This window comes from Pristis pectinata, chromosome 7 (genome assembly GCF_009764475.1).
Source record: "Pristis pectinata isolate sPriPec2 chromosome 7, sPriPec2.1.pri, whole genome shotgun sequence".
In the NCBI taxonomy this organism is placed as follows: Eukaryota; Metazoa; Chordata; class Chondrichthyes; order Rhinopristiformes; family Pristidae; genus Pristis; species Pristis pectinata.
In genome coordinates, this window is record NC_067411.1 from 74,529,477 (window position 1) to 74,544,535 (window position 15,059).

The 15,059-nt window shown below is 44.1% G+C and overlaps 1 protein-coding gene across 4 annotated transcripts; it reads right to left on the minus strand.

Moving 5' to 3' along the window:
* Positions 1-72: 72 nt before the first annotated feature.
* On the minus strand, positions 73-14,478 carry LOC127572329 (probable gluconokinase). Of its 4 annotated transcripts, none has more exons than XM_052019450.1 (6): positions 14,405-14,463; positions 8,088-8,118; positions 4,421-4,471; positions 3,182-3,268; positions 2,044-2,087; positions 73-1,231 (listed from the first exon to the last, which is right to left on the minus strand). In XM_052019450.1, the coding sequence occupies exons 1-6, from the start codon at positions 14,443-14,445 to the stop codon at positions 868-870; spliced, it is 618 nt and encodes a 205-aa protein (XP_051875410.1). In that variant the 5' UTR covers positions 14,446-14,463; the 3' UTR covers positions 73-867. The 4 variants fall into 4 exon arrangements, with proteins under 4 accessions (XP_051875410.1, XP_051875412.1, XP_051875413.1 ...); XM_052019452.1 differs by lacking the exon at positions 4,421-4,471 and adding an exon at positions 4,549-4,600 and having other exon boundaries at positions 14,405-14,455; XM_052019453.1 differs by having other exon boundaries at positions 4,429-4,471; positions 14,405-14,441.
* Between the last annotated feature and the right edge of the window lie 581 nt (positions 14,479-15,059).

Here is a 15,059-nt window from a genome sequence, read left to right on the forward strand (position 1 = left end):
AGGAGTCACACAAGCAATGTTTACATTTGAGTTCATGGGATTCTAGGGTGTTAAAAGGATGAGCACACTTGAGTTTGTTTCACCAGGCAAGAGGATCACAATTGATATTTGGCCTCTAGTCCAAAAATCTACATCCTGGCTTTGAAAACACTTAATCACACAGCACCCATAGTTCTGATTCATAACCCTTAAAGTCACTGCCAAGACATTTCCCCACCACAGGAAACATCCTTGAAGTATTCAACCTGCCAAAGCTCTGAGGAAATGGAAATATTGTTCCCTTAGTCAACCATATCTCATTATATTTTTCTATAAATTAAATACATATTTTTATAATTCTGTTAGCATTGAAAATTTACTGATCTAAATTCCTGAGGATTGTAGTGTTGATCCTGACTCAAGTCTGAGTCCCACCAATAGCAGCTTAGTTCAACAGATTTCCTAGTGTCCAACAACCGCTGGAATTAAAGAATTCTCAATGCACTGCAGTAAAGAGAATACCCAATTTAATTAATTTAAAGATCTGAGCCCAACATGACAATTGTAATTAAAGTTGAACAATAAACAAAGTTTATAAACCTACAAAAGGCCAAAGTTTGTTAAGTGGCACTTATACTAATAAATTTAAGGCATTTTACAGAAACTAGTTAAACTTCAGATCCTTGCATCAATTTGACTGATTTTCCTTGGAGAAATTTGCAAAACTGTGGAGAAGAGTGCAGCTTTGGAATTTCCATCTGTAGAAAGCCTGAAGGAACAGTTTTCACATCAGCACTACAAAGCTAACAGTTTTGCTTCCGTTATAACTACAAATTCCGTTAAGGAACATATTTTACCATAATATTCCTTCACATGCCCTGTTAAAAGTTAAAGATTTAGACCCAGATTTTTTTCAATCTCAGCCACTATCTCTGGAATGCTTTTCTCAATACTTATAGTAATAAAAGTTTCTATGTCTCCAGGTGGTTCCAGGCTGTCAAATTGAGACTGCAGCAAAGAAGCTGACATGAAATGTCCTTTTCTGGTTTCTAACCTCTTCATGATCAGTTCCATGGAACCATGAAGATGCACAAACAAAACGTCCTTGTTAAAGTCAAGTTGTGAATGTTTCTGCTCTGTATAGTTTTCTGATTTTCTGTTGATTACACTGCTGTCACCCATTAGTATGCTTCGATACATTGTCTTCAGAGAAGAACATGCTAGGATCACATTTGCGCCAAGTGAATATTCTCTGTGGATGAACAGAAAAAAAATAGATACACTGAGATATTTGAATAACTTAAAACAGATTTTTCCCCAAAGTTTGACAGGTTTAATTCAATAGCATCAAATTCTGCTCAAATTTTGGCAAAATTGGCTGAAAACACTGTAGATCAAGCAAAGTATATAGCCAATGAAAAATGGAAACCTTGTGACCAAAATGTAACAGAAAAAAACTTATCCAGTAATTGCCATCAATATCAGATCCACAATGATGCAACTGCTGACAGACAATATAAGAGGTACTAATAACACATCTAATGGAAATAGTATGTTGTGCAATTCTAATGAGAATCAAAAACAAATTGGTTTATTATTGTCACATGTACCTCAGTACAGTGAAAAACTTTGTTTTGCATGCCGTCATTTCACTACAACAGTGCACTGAGGTAGTATAACAAAATAATAACAGAATGCAGAATAAAGTGTTACAGAGAAAGTTCAGGGCAGACAGACAATAAGGTGAACATAGGAAGAGCATGGAGCCAAGGAAATATAGCAGTTGCAAGTGCCATACAAGATTTTGGGAACTACAAACATTCAATCAGTATTTGCCAAATAATTATTTACCATCTAACTTGCCTTTGTTCAGCTTGCAAGTGAGGAAACTTCAGAATTTTTTTTCCCCCATGACATAATATTGAAAAGGATGGGGTTGATGGTGTAGTGATTTAGGAATTTTAACCAGCCCTCAGAGCACATCTGATCTGATTTTATGCTATCATTTTAGTAACCTTTTGTTCAATATTACAAATATAAGAGATACATTTAGTTTCAATTTACCTCAGTAATATTTCATGCAAAGTGCACAGCCAAGGTATTCTCTCCTGTGAACAAAATACACCTTTAGATGAAAAATGATACAGCTTAAATTCAATTTATATTATTTTCCTCGCATGAGTTTCCATGTAGTATGCCAGAGTTCCAACTGGAAGAATATTTAGTGTCAAACTTAACTAGATGGTGGAAAGTCAAGTCGAGTTTATTATCGTGCACAAGTACATGAGGTACAGGTACAATGAAAAACTTGCAGCAGCATCACAGGCACGTGGGTAGACATCACAGAGAATATAAATCATACAATACAAAGTACATGCAACATCCCAAGCTAATTTTGAGTGATTGATGAAGAAGGAACAGCAATATATTTACAAATCAAACTGGCTTTGACAGCCAGTTGAGTTTTTGAAAACCCAAGTGCACCTCAATTTTTTTTTGTTACCAAAAAACTCATAAATAAAAGCCATCTTTATTTATCTAGTTTAGCTATTTACATTAATTCTGCACTGCATATATTCTAATACTTCACTCTGAGGTTTAAGTTTAGTGCATTTGAGAAAAAATACAGCCAGAAGTGCCAAGTGGGTGATCCAGTTTCCTCCTCGGGTGCCGGGCATCACCACAGCACCTCCCAATCCCACAACTTTTAACACCAATATGCAGCAGGTGATTCGAATCACCACTTACAGGTTTCTGCCCAAGTCACACACCATCCTGATTTGGAAATATATTGCTGTTCCTTCTTCACTGATCACTCAAAACTCTATCTCCCTACTCATCTGCATTTTAGGAATTGCTACATGAAAAAAAATCTCACCACTAGCTCCTCAAGGACAATTAGTGATGGATCAAAAATATTGTTTATATACATTTCTGGAAAGTGGATTTTGCTGGTGGAGTGAGTTATCCAAATTTAGTTAACTGTTCAGCTATTATGGTGAAATTCAAACTCATTTTAGACCACAATGTGTAGTTAGGTAGAAGAAACAATCAAAAATTTTTGGAAAGGTAAAAAAAAAGTGCAGATTTTATAGTTTTTGTTTTAAATACTTTTCTCATTTTGTCAGGATAGAAATATTATTACATTTACTTAAGCACTTCTAACAAAACAGATGGATAAGTGTAATTAAAAAAGCATTACCTCATCATTTAGTGGTATTCCTTTAGCCATCTTTTCTTTGTTTTCTTCAGAATGGTAGTCATCAGCATCAAAGAATTTCCAGCCCAGCTATTAAAATATTTTTTAAAATAAATTTTCAGGTTGCACGTCTTTTTAAATCTTGAGGATAGTGTATCTATGAACTTACTTCACCCCATCACCACTGAAATTTTCTCATTGTTATCAACTCCTGCCTTTTTCTCCTCTGCTTTCCTTGCCAAAGGAGTGTTCATTTTGTACAAACTCCAGGTTAACTAAAATTTTGCCATCTATGTCCTATTCCTTGTCCTATTTACTTAGCATGTCTGTTCATGCCATCTGCTGGTGTTTTCCCATCCCTCTTTCCCCCAATGCATTTATTTCAATAATTCTTTCCATTAACATTACCATTTCCTTTCCACTTAAAGGAGATCTGAGGGGCAAGTTTTTCCACACAGAGTTGTGGATATATGGAATGAGTTGCCAGAGAAAGTGGCAGAGGCAGGAACAATTACAATGTTTAAAAGACATTTGGACAGGTATATGGATAGGAAAGTTTGAGAGGGATATGGACCAAAGGCAGGCAAATGCCTTTTTAGATGAGATCAGCATAGATAATCATGTTGGTTGGCATGGACAAGTTGGGCCGAAGGGCCTGTTTCCATGCAGTACAATTTCATGAATCTATGAATCTAAACTATTTCATGTCTCCATTTCATCTTACCTTTGCGACCTCTTCCGGCCCAAAATCATTGTTTCTACCTTACAACTTCAGCCTAGTTACACGCGCATTCCTTTTATTTTTATTTCAGCTGTTAAGACCATGTGTTCTGGAACCATCTTCCAAAATACATTCCTATCACATACATCCCCACTTTCACAATTATCCTCAAAGCACAGTCCTTGAAATACACCTTCAGTGACTTCTCCCAACCTACTCATTATTCATCCCCTACTTTTTGGCAAGTAGATGAAGGTTCTCACACGGTCAAAGATGCCAAATAAGTGGAAGTTATCATGGATATTATCCATTCCTAATCTTCAAATGGTGACCATATTTGTACATTATACCACAAATACCATACAATACATGGTACAGCAAAAAGGTCCATTAACTTAAAGCAAGTTTTCCAACACTTTAGGAAGAGTTCAGGCTCTCAGTCTATTATTTTCCTCCATTTGTTTTAATGAGCAGGAAGACTGGAGGCTGGCAAGTACTAAACACTCAATTTTGCATACAACCTGCACACCTGCAGACCTCTGCGAGGAACAAGCAGTACAAAATGCAATGATCTACAGGAGAAAATGGAAGAATGAGAAAACTGCAATACAAAAGCACAAATATCCACAAGTTTAAATGTTCACTCCACCTTTTCAGTTTTGTCATGCTTGCTGCAGCCCTGTCCGGAAGAATGCTGCAGGCTGCAAAACACAACAAAGCTCCTTGCATCTTGCCTGTGTAATAGCACTTGCTCTTTACCTTTGTTTTTTCTATATTTCAAAACTCTGGAACATTTTTCCCTGCTACAGTACATGCAGCTACATACCTTCAGTAACAGCACTTTTTAAGAGGCATTTCAAGGTTGTTGGTGTTTATAATTTCTTTTCCCTCTTCACTTTATTGCCATTTTATCTTTGAGCAACCAGCTAGCACAAAGCCCATTAGGACACGAGGTCAGTTTCAATAATTAAGAATAGTCACACACATCCAAACAGGTCAGAATGTTTTATCAGTTTATTCCCTTTATTGTGCAATTGCCAATGTGGTAGCAAGTTGAATTTGTTACAACAATTTGCATCAAATATCACTAGACAGTTCATCCTCAGGTTGCAATGTTCCCTATATTACCTATAGGAGCCACTGTTCAACACAGGGAAACCGTACTGTATTTTTGATCCATACAAGTAAAGTTAGATTGTAGCTGGATAATACTGATTATCTGCTGCTATGACCTAATACACAATGAATGGAGAGCAGTGGTAGCTATACATACCTTCCAAAGAATTTCATAACTCATGGGGAAATTGTAGATTGTAATGTTAAGGAACCAGTTGATAAACATGTTAAAATTCCATCCATTCTTCATTAAATCTGGGTTTTAAAATCTCAAATCAACAGGAACAATGTACATACAGGTCTAAGGATCATGGCTGATCTACTAAGGAGAAGCTGATTGGACTCGACCTATAACATCACAGATTATTTTGAAAGGAAGGTTTTAGATTTGACTTAGATGAGATCAGGAGGTGGTATCAGTATCTTCATAAAGATATCCTCACAGAGGGGTGAAAGAGGATGACTTGAACAAAATACAGAGGTTGAGGAGGATGATTTCCAAAATCCTCAATGAAGTAGATGATGCTTTAAATGAGACAAAAGGGGAAAGAACAAATATTAAAGTATGTGACGTGTGGTTAGAAATAGCACAATGAATGGGTAGCCTAAAATAGCATTCGCTTTAAGGAAGAGAGGTTGATGAGAAAAAATAATGGGATAAAGGAACTACATAAATAGAATAGGATATCAGATATTTAAAAATGTAAAGATCTTTAGAAATCAACAGAGGTGCATTCTTGAAAGGTCTTCAACCTAGAGTGAACAGAAAATGACTGTTTTCTCTTAGGGAAGTTAATGAGAAGTAAATGGCTTGTATCATTCGTAATTACATGAGCAACTAAACTTTATGGAGGTGGAGACTAAATGTGTGTGGTACACCATGCATGTCCGTGCATATTCAGAGTGTAGAGGGCCTAGAAGCAATATGGCATAGTCTGAGAATTGCACAGTTGAGTATCCAATCACTTTTACCAATCAGTTTTCTGAAAATTCTATCACAGAGCATATAATCATTGTGTTAAATGATAGAACTGCGGGACAGTGAGCTGAATCTACATTGTGTGTATTGTAAATATCAATGGTGCTTTATGGCAATCTAGAAACTAAATGGGTCATAACTTGCTGTCAGCAGTTAGTTTCCCAAACTCACTGCTAACTACCCCGGCAAGTTTGAATTTGTTTTTAGTCCCCCTTATCAATTGCTATTGATTTCCTGCTTGAAGCCACCCTGATCCAAAATGGGAAGGTCCTGCACAACAGCAGAGCCTTGTATGACACGTTAAGTCACCAGGAGGTTGGGCCAGTACAAGCCCTGCTAATAAAACAGTTGAAAAAGGTTCTCAGACAGCTGGCAGAGTCGTGCTGCTGTCCACCCCACCCCTAAGGCTAAACCAACTGTTAAACCCACCAAGGCCTTTCAATGCTCCTGAATGTCCTCAACATTGATTTTAATGGCTTATCAAGTGTCTGTCAATGTGACATTACACGAAAGTAAAAAGTATAAACAATTGAAAGCATTTTAAGCAAACTTAAATAATTCAAAAAGATGTCAATTAATTAACACTTATCCTAAGTCTATCCAGTGGAAATGCTGGAGAACTACAGCAACTTTGGGTTCCACAGCTTAACAGAATGAAGTTAGTGATTCTCTGACTACACTCTATTAAGTAATGGAACCCAAACTTGCATTAGTCCCACAATGACTATACTGGATAAAGTTGCAGGAACAGTGAGTCCATTTATGTAAATAGGGACAAACAGCTGTGAGGAACTGAGTGAGGACAACAAAACCTCATACGCTTCAAGGAGAGACAAGAGATTCTGCAGAGGCTGGAACCCGGAGCAACACACAGAAAATGCTGGAAGAACTCAGCAGGTCAGGCAGCATCTATGGAGGGAAATAAACAGTCGACGTTTCGGGTCGAGACCTGATGAAGGGTCTCAACCCAAAACGTCGACTGTTTATTTCCTTCCATAGATACTGCCTGAGATCCTCCAGCATTTTCTGTGTGTTGCTCAAATGCTTCAAAGCACTTGACCCATGAGACCATTTTCTCCTGGCCATTTAGCCTGGGCGTAGTCTGCAGTTAATTTGGCAGACCCAACCAATCATCATCACCAAACTCTCCCCCACTCTCGCATGCTCACAAGCATGACCTTTCCACAGGAATCCCCATCAGGGAATCTTCTGACTATTGTTGGTAAACAATAACTAGAAAGCCTGTGCTCCAAGAATGACATCTAAATTATAAAAAAGACCCAATTATATTTTGGGGCCAACCTCTGGCATACTGGCATTTTCTCTTAGATAAATGTATCTGAGAAAAATCCTAGTGCAAGCTATACCACTAGAATACAGGCCACTTCTCATTCACAGAATTGAGATTGTGCAGTTAATCACAATCTCTGTGTTCTGTGTTGGAACAATTCCCAAACATTGAGAAGCCAAGCTTCATGTAATCTAGTTGCTCAATTCTTAATTACCTAAGCATCTCTTTTCCTATTTTATAATTTCCAACAAAAAAAGGCTATTCAGCCTATTGATTTTAAGCTGTCTCTCAGAATATTCCCATCAGCCCTATTTCTCCACTTATTTCCTTGTAATTTATTCAATCTCATATGATAATCAACTCCTGCCTGCCTCTCCTGCCACTTATCTACACTTGGGGTAATTTGACCTACCAGCACATCTTTGTGATGTGGCAAGAGGCCACAGCACCCAGGGGAAACCCACATGATCACAGGGAGAACATGCAAACTCCACATAGTGAACCAAAGGTCAGGATTGAACTCAGATTGCTGAAGCTACACCGCAGCAGCATTATTTACCTCGCCACTGTGTCACCCCAGTGTTTCCATCCTTCATGTTTCCCACACTGTAACATTCCAACCTTCACCTAGTCAGTCAATTTTGAAAAACTCTACACGTGAGTATGTTCACTTTGTGCACATCTTATCATCAGTGGTTCAAGATCTAACAGATTTGTCCATCGAAGAAGAAAGTCAAAGGTAAATTAAATGGATAAATATTAACTTGTTTTCAAACAGTTGTCAGACAGAAATGATACATACCTTTTCAGCAAGAGATGAAGATACTGTGGTCCTAGAAAAAAAAAGGAAAAAATGAAATTAATCCGATATGAAAAGTATGTTGGTGCATATTTGACTAAATTCTTACTCAATACTTCTGCTGGTGACAAACAAAAGGACATTATACAATATTGAAATTCAAAAATTACAAATTTCAGTAAGTGTGACACTATTTATTAAAACCTTTATATATTGTAGCATGCCCTAATATAGCAAGACAGCAAATTGACCTTCAATGTACGAAATACCAAATGATTTTGATATTTCCTATAAAGAACAGACAAACTGATGCATAGTGCTTTGGAAAAAGGAATCTTTGCTCCAAGAAGAAAGTATACTAAATTGAACAATGTCTCTGTTATGTTGTAATGAGGTTGGGTTCTTTCTCTGCACATGCCCTAAATGCTCTCATTATTCCATTATTCTGTGTACTCCTGAGAGACACGAATAATGTAGGAAAGTGGAAAAAAAAATCACATTAATGTTAACTTTCCCTTTAAGCATTTGGTGTATTAGGAAATAGACCATTCACCTACTTGGCATTATGGCATTTCTATGCTTCCACAAATATGAAATGCGACTGTATGTTATAAATGTTTCATTTTCAGCATTTGCCCTTTCCTTCCTATTTGTGCTGTTTGATTTACTACACCGCATTTTCCCCTTGAAAAGTAGGTTCTTTTATATCAAGCTCAAGTAACCCAAACAGGAATTCTCTACTCCCGGTGTAAAACCATGAATTAAACCATGTAAAACCAACTGTATTAAAGTTAATATAAAATATCTTTATTAGTCACATGTACATCGAAACACACAGTGAAATGCATCTTTTGCGTAGAATGTTCTGGGGGCAGCCCGCAAGTATCGCCACGCTTCCGGCGCCAACGTAGCATGCCCACAACTTCCTAACCTGTACCTCTGGAATGTAGGAGGAAAACAGAGCCCCTGGAGGAAACCCACGCAGACACTGGCACTGTAATAGTGCTACACTAACCACTATGCTATTTTTATTAGATATGACAATAAGTATAACTTTTAGAACAGTATTGCAAAAAGATTGTTAGGCAACTCTGAAAACTGATTTTAAAATGCATGTCTTAGCTAATAATACCCCTTTACAAAGTTTGATGGAGAAATTTTAAATGCAACTTAGAAAGAATTTTGCTTGTCATACAGAATACCATAGTATCATTTGTCATTTCAATACTGCAACTCTATCATGGGAATATTAGTGCCACTTTAATCCTGCAAGCTAAAGACTATTGCCAACCTTTTGAAATAAACAAAGCTATGATAGTCAAGATTGCTAACACTACTGCAAAATATAATTCATGAAATTAAAGCTCTTCACAGGGCCTATTTCATGAATCTCAGTTAAATTAAGTGAATTTTTTTATTACATCATGTTCCCATGTGTAACAATTCAATAGCAACAAGCCCGTAAATTGATGGAAAGTTTTTAGTGCTGTGATTCACAAAAATACTGTGCAATATCAAAAACAAAATGCAGGACAGGCAGTATCTGTGAAGAGAGAAAAAGAGCTAACATTTCAGGTTGATGACTTTTCATCAAAACTGGAAAAGCGAGTAAACAAGCTTGCTTTAAGTTGCAGAGAACAACAAAGAGAGTTGGGGAGAATACAGGAAACGTCTGATAGGATGGAGCACCAGTGAACAAAGATTATACAAACATGGTCTGAGAGAGGGTGTTGAAGGCTCCTTATTCATAGACTTTCAGTCCTCATCTTCCACCCCACCAGCCTTTACATTCAGCAGATCAAACCTGATTTCTGACAATTTCAACGAGAAGACACAACCAGACATTCCCTCCTCTCTACTCTCAGCATTCAAAGGGGACCATTCACGGTTTGTTCTCCATCAAAGGCCCCTCTCTTCCTCATGACATTTTCCCATACAATTGCAGCTGATATAAAGTCTACCGCTATACCCCTTTCCTTCCCACCACCCAGAAATCCAAACTTTCATGCCAGGTGAAGCAGCAATTCACTTGCACATTCCAATTTAGTGTACTGCATTTGGTACCCACAACGTGATCACTTCTACGTCTGAGAAACCAAATGCAGGTTAGGTGACTGCTTTTTAGCTCCCAATGTGATCCTGAGCTTCAAGCTGCCTTTCACTTTAATTTTTCATTCCACCCCCACTCTGACCTCTGTCTTTGGCCTCCCACACTGTTCTAATAAAGCCCAGTGTCAGCTCAATGAAAAACATTTCATCTTCCTTATAAGTATATTGCAGTCCTCAGGAGTCAAAAATGAATTTAACAATTTCTGAAAACAAGCTTTTCCTGTCTATATCACTGGCAAGTTCTGATGCAAGGTCCTGCACCTGCAACAGTTTTCTCTCCAAGATGCTCCCTGACCTGCTGATTACTTCCAGTATTTCCTTTTATTTCAGATATCCAGCAACAGGTGTGTTCTGCATCTCAACTGTTTTCATTCCTCTCCTCTGCCCTAATTCATCGCCCTCCATTTACACTTCCTCCAGAGAGATCAGCTATGACTAACAAACCTTCACCAGCATTGAGGCCTGTGTCATTTCGATTCTCTTGGCCTCCACTCCCTTACAGACATTCCCTTTGTTCTTGCCACCCCACCCCGCTTGTCTGGAATTTAAAATATGCTTGTTCTCTCATTTTTTCCAGTTCAGTTGAGGAGTTATCAATCCAAAATGTTGATTTTGTTTCTCTCTCTGCAGAAGCTGCCTAATCTGCAGAGCACCTCCAGCATTTTCTGTTCCATAAAAACTTGTAATAATAAGGTTGTGAAATGGAATGATTGGTAAATCTGTAACTGATCTCTTGTTTTACTGCAAGATGTTCCAATGGCTCATTCAAATCTTCATTCAAGAGCCTGTTAAGGTAGTTATTGTTTAAAACAAAGAATATCTTAATTTAGCACAGTTGGTACTGCATATTGCCCAAACACCAAGCTGTGTTTTGCTCAGCATGCAGCTCACCAGATGTTGCCAGGTGGGCATTATTGTACTTTCAATCCCAATGTTACATAGTCACGTCCAGCCAGGACCCAGAGATAGTCAGCCCACAGCCCCAACAATTTGCTCAGAGGCATTTTCCTGTGATTGTAAATTTTCTGAGTTTTTTTCCGTCACTGCCAACTCCTAATTTACAGCAATTACATGTATCCTACATAGTGAAGACTGACATAAGATATCCATTTAATTCATCAGCTATCTCTATATTTTCCATTTTTAATCCCCAATTCACTTTCACGATGAGGCCAATAATTAATCCCATCTTGTTGCATCAAACCAAGTCCAGCATTAAATGCTCTCTGGTTGGCTCCAAAGTGTGCTGTTCTTAGAAACTAACCCAAAAGACACTCCACGAACTCAACTAGGCTACTTTTGCCCATCTGATTTCTCTAGTCCATATTTGTTTAAACATCTCCTATAAACCTTTCCAACAAACTGTCAGCATTTCTTCTTTCAGACTTTGTCCTAACAAAATGGTCACAGTTAAGGGGGCCTGTACACCACTCCCACAAGTGACTTTGTACCTTTAGTATTTCTCACCTCCAGCCAAACCACTGCTACATCCAGGTTTACTGAACTCACATCATCCCTCTTTCTTATACTAAGACCACCTTCAATTAATGTAGCTGGTCAGGCAGCACCATAGAAAGAGAAACAATTAACTTTCAAGTCTAACAACCTGTTTGTTTGTTTTTATTACATATTCACACTACCTGCAGGTTTTTTAAAAAATTAACACAGCCTCTCCTTTCATCACAACACCCTCACCCACTTCCCCACCACTCCTCCTCCTCCCTGTCCATCATTCCAATCCCTCCTTCTTCATGTTGGGACATCATGTTACAGCTATACAAAACATTGGTTAGGCTTCTAGAGTATTGTGCGCAGTTCTGGTCACCACACGATAGGAAAGGCGTGATTAAACTAGAGAGGGTACAGAAAAGATCCATAAGCATATTGCCTGGATTGAGGAGTTAAGTTATCATGAGCACCTCAACATGCTGTGTCTGTTTTCCCTGGGGCAAAAGAGGCTGAGAGATGACATAGGGTACATAGTCAGTGTCTGTTTCCCATGTCTAAAACTAGAGAGTATAGATTTAAGGTGAGCAGGAGGAGGGTTCAAGGGTAAATTTTTCCACAGAGTATCTGAAATGAACTGCCAGAGGAGGCAGTAGTGGCAGCAACAGTAACAACATATAAGAGACAGGTACTTGAATAAGCAGGGCACAGAGGGATGAGGAATTAATGCAGATGTGGGGTTGGTATGGATGGGCGGGCATGATGGGCTGATGCACAGATGCTGTGGACTAAAAGGCCTGTTTCTGCACTGTACAATTCCATGACTCTGATGAGCTCTCCCCCCTCTTCCCTTTCCCTCTCCTATTTCCTCCTCCCTCCCCGCCTCTCCCCCTCTCCCCCCTCCCCCCCACTCCCCCCCACCTCTCCCCCCTCCCCCTCTCCCCCCCACCTCTCCCCCCTCCCCCTCTCCCCCCACCTCTCCCCCTCCCCCCCTCTCCCCCCTCCCCTCCCCCCCTCTCCCCCCTCCCCCCCCACCTCTCCCCTCCCCCCTCCCCCCCACCTCTCCCCCCTCCCCCCCCACCTCTCCCCCCCTCCCCCCCTCTCCCTCCCCCTCTCCCTCCCCCCTCTCCTCTCCCCCTCCCCCTCCCCCCTCTCCTCTCCCCCTCCCCCCTCTCCCTCCCCCCCTCTCCTCTCCCCCTCCCCCTCTCCCTCCCCCCCACCTCTCCCCCCTCCCCTCCCTCTCTCCTCTCCCCCCTCCCCCCCCTCTCTCCCCCTCCCCTCCCCTCTCCCCTCTCCCCCCTCCCCCCCACCTCTCCCCCCTCCCCCTCCCCCTCCTCTCCCCCCTCCCCCCTCTCCCCCCTCTCCCCCTCCCCCCCCTCTCCCCCTCCCCCTCCCCCCTCTCCCCCCTCTCCCCTCCCCCCCTCTCCCCCTCTCCCCCTCCCCCCTCCCCTCCCCCCCTCCCCCCCCCCCTCTCCCCTCCCCTCCTCTCCCCCCTCTCCCCCCCTCCCCCCCCTCTCCCCCCCCCCTCTCCCCTCCCCCTCCCCCTCTCCCCCCCTCCCCCTCTCTCCCCCCTCCCTCCCCCTCTCCCCCCTCCCCTCCCCCCTCCCCCCTCCCCTCCCTCCCCCTCCCCCCCTCCCCTCCCTCCCCCCCTCCCCTCCCTCCCCCTCCCCCCCTCCCTCCCCTCCCCCTCCCCTCCCTCCCCCTCCCCCCCTCCCCTCCCTCCCTCCCCTCCCTCCCCCTCCCCCCCTCTCCCCCTCCCCCCTCTCCCCCCCCCTCTCCCTCCCCCCCTCCTCTCCCCCTCCCTCCCCCCCTCTCCCCCCCCTCTCCCCCTCCCCCTCTCCCCCCTCCCCCTCCCCCTCTCTCCCCCCTCCCCTCCCCCTCTCCCCTCTCCCCCTCTCCCCCTCCCCCCCTCCCCTCCCTCCCCTCCCCCCTCCCTCCCCTCCCCCTCCCCCCTCCCTCCCTCCCCCTCCCCCCTCCCCTCCCTCCCCCTCCCCCCCTCCCTCCCCCCTCCCCCCCTCCCTCCCTCCCCTCCCCCCCTCTCCCCTCCCCCCCTCTCCCCCCCTCCCCTCCCCCCCTCCTCTCCCCCTCCCTCCCCCCCTCTCCCTCCCCCTCTCCCCCTCCCCCTCTCTCCCCCCTCCCCTCCCCCTCTCTCCCCCTCCTCTCTCCCTCTCCCCCCTCCCCTCTCCCCCTCTCCCCCTCCCCCCTCTCCCCCCTCCTCTCTCCCTCTCCCCCCTCCCCCTCTCCCCCCCCTCCCCCCCCTCCCCCTCCCCTCCCTCCCCTCCCCCCCTCTCCCCTCCCCCCCCCTCCCCCCCCCTCTCCCCTCCTCTCCCCCCCCTCTCCCCTCCCCCCCTCTCCCCCTCTCCCCTCCCCCCCTCTCCCCCCCCTCTCCCCCTCTCCCCCTCTCCCCCCCTCTCCCCCTCTCCCCTCCCCCCCTCCTCTCCCCCTCCCCCCCACCTCTCCCCCTCCCCCTCCCTCCCCCCCTCCCCCTCTCCCTCCCTCCCCTCCCCCTCCCCCTCCCCCTCCCTCCCTCCCCCCTCCCCCTCCCCCCCTCCCTCCCCCCTCCCCCCTCCCCTCCCCCTCCCTCCCCCTCTCCTCCCCCCTCCCCCTCTCCTCCCCCCTCCCCCTCTCCTCCCCCTCTCCCCCCTCCCCCACCTCTCCCCACCTCTCACCCCCATCTCTCCCCCACCTCTCCCCCACCTCTCCCCCACCTCTCCCCCACCTCTCCCCCCTACCTTTCCCTCTCCCCTTCCCCCTCCCCCACGTACTTCCCACTGCCGCACACCCCCATCACCACCACAATCATCATCGTCACCGCGAGCCGTAGCGGGATCTCGCGAGATGTTGGCGCGCCGGCTCCCGGCACCGGCCGCCCGCCCGCCGCTGGGGGAATCATCGTCAGAACGTAAACTCACACCCAAACCTAATTAAATATAAACATAAAATCAGGAAACGCGCCCAGGTTTTAAATCTCCGCCGATACTGCCGAGACCATTTGTTTATTGGATCAGGGAGATCAGCAATAGTGCATTTAATTGGGGACTGTGATGTGCAGGAGATGCAAGATGCGCTCCAAAGAAATTGTGCGGGAACACAGCCGGAATGGAAAGCTGAGAAAAGATGAGGAATGGGGACGGGGGGATGGGGAAGGGGGGAGGATAGGGATGGGGATGGGTGGGGATGGGGGTGTGAATGGGGAGATGGGTGGGGATGGGGATGAGGGGGTGGATGGGGAAGGGGGAATGGGGGTGTGGATGGGGGGGGGGGGGTCGGTGGAAACAGAATGGACTTAGGAAGCTTGTGATGGAGGTAATGCAAGGGAGACCAGCGTTGTTGGGCTCTTTGTGTAAAGTGTGCTTCGGATAAGGTTGTCCCGAAACGTCAACCATCCCTCTACCTCCACAGATGCTGCTTGATCCGCTG

What these genes read in the sequence shown, in the direction of transcription:
- LOC127572329 (XM_052019450.1), bottom strand. Translation starts at nt 14,445, where the DNA reads ATGATGATTGTGGTGGTGATGGGGGTGTGCGGCAGTGGGAA. An exon ending in CTTCATCTCTTGCTGAAAAG is followed by an intron (nt 4,472 to 8,087) that starts GTATGTATCATT and finishes TTTCTCCTGTAG; the next exon opens with ATCATTGCATTTTGTACTGC. An exon ending in GAATACCACTAAATGATGAG is followed by an intron (nt 2,088 to 3,181) that starts GTAATGCTTTTT and finishes TTTTGTTCACAG; the next exon opens with GAGAGAATACCTTGGCTGTG.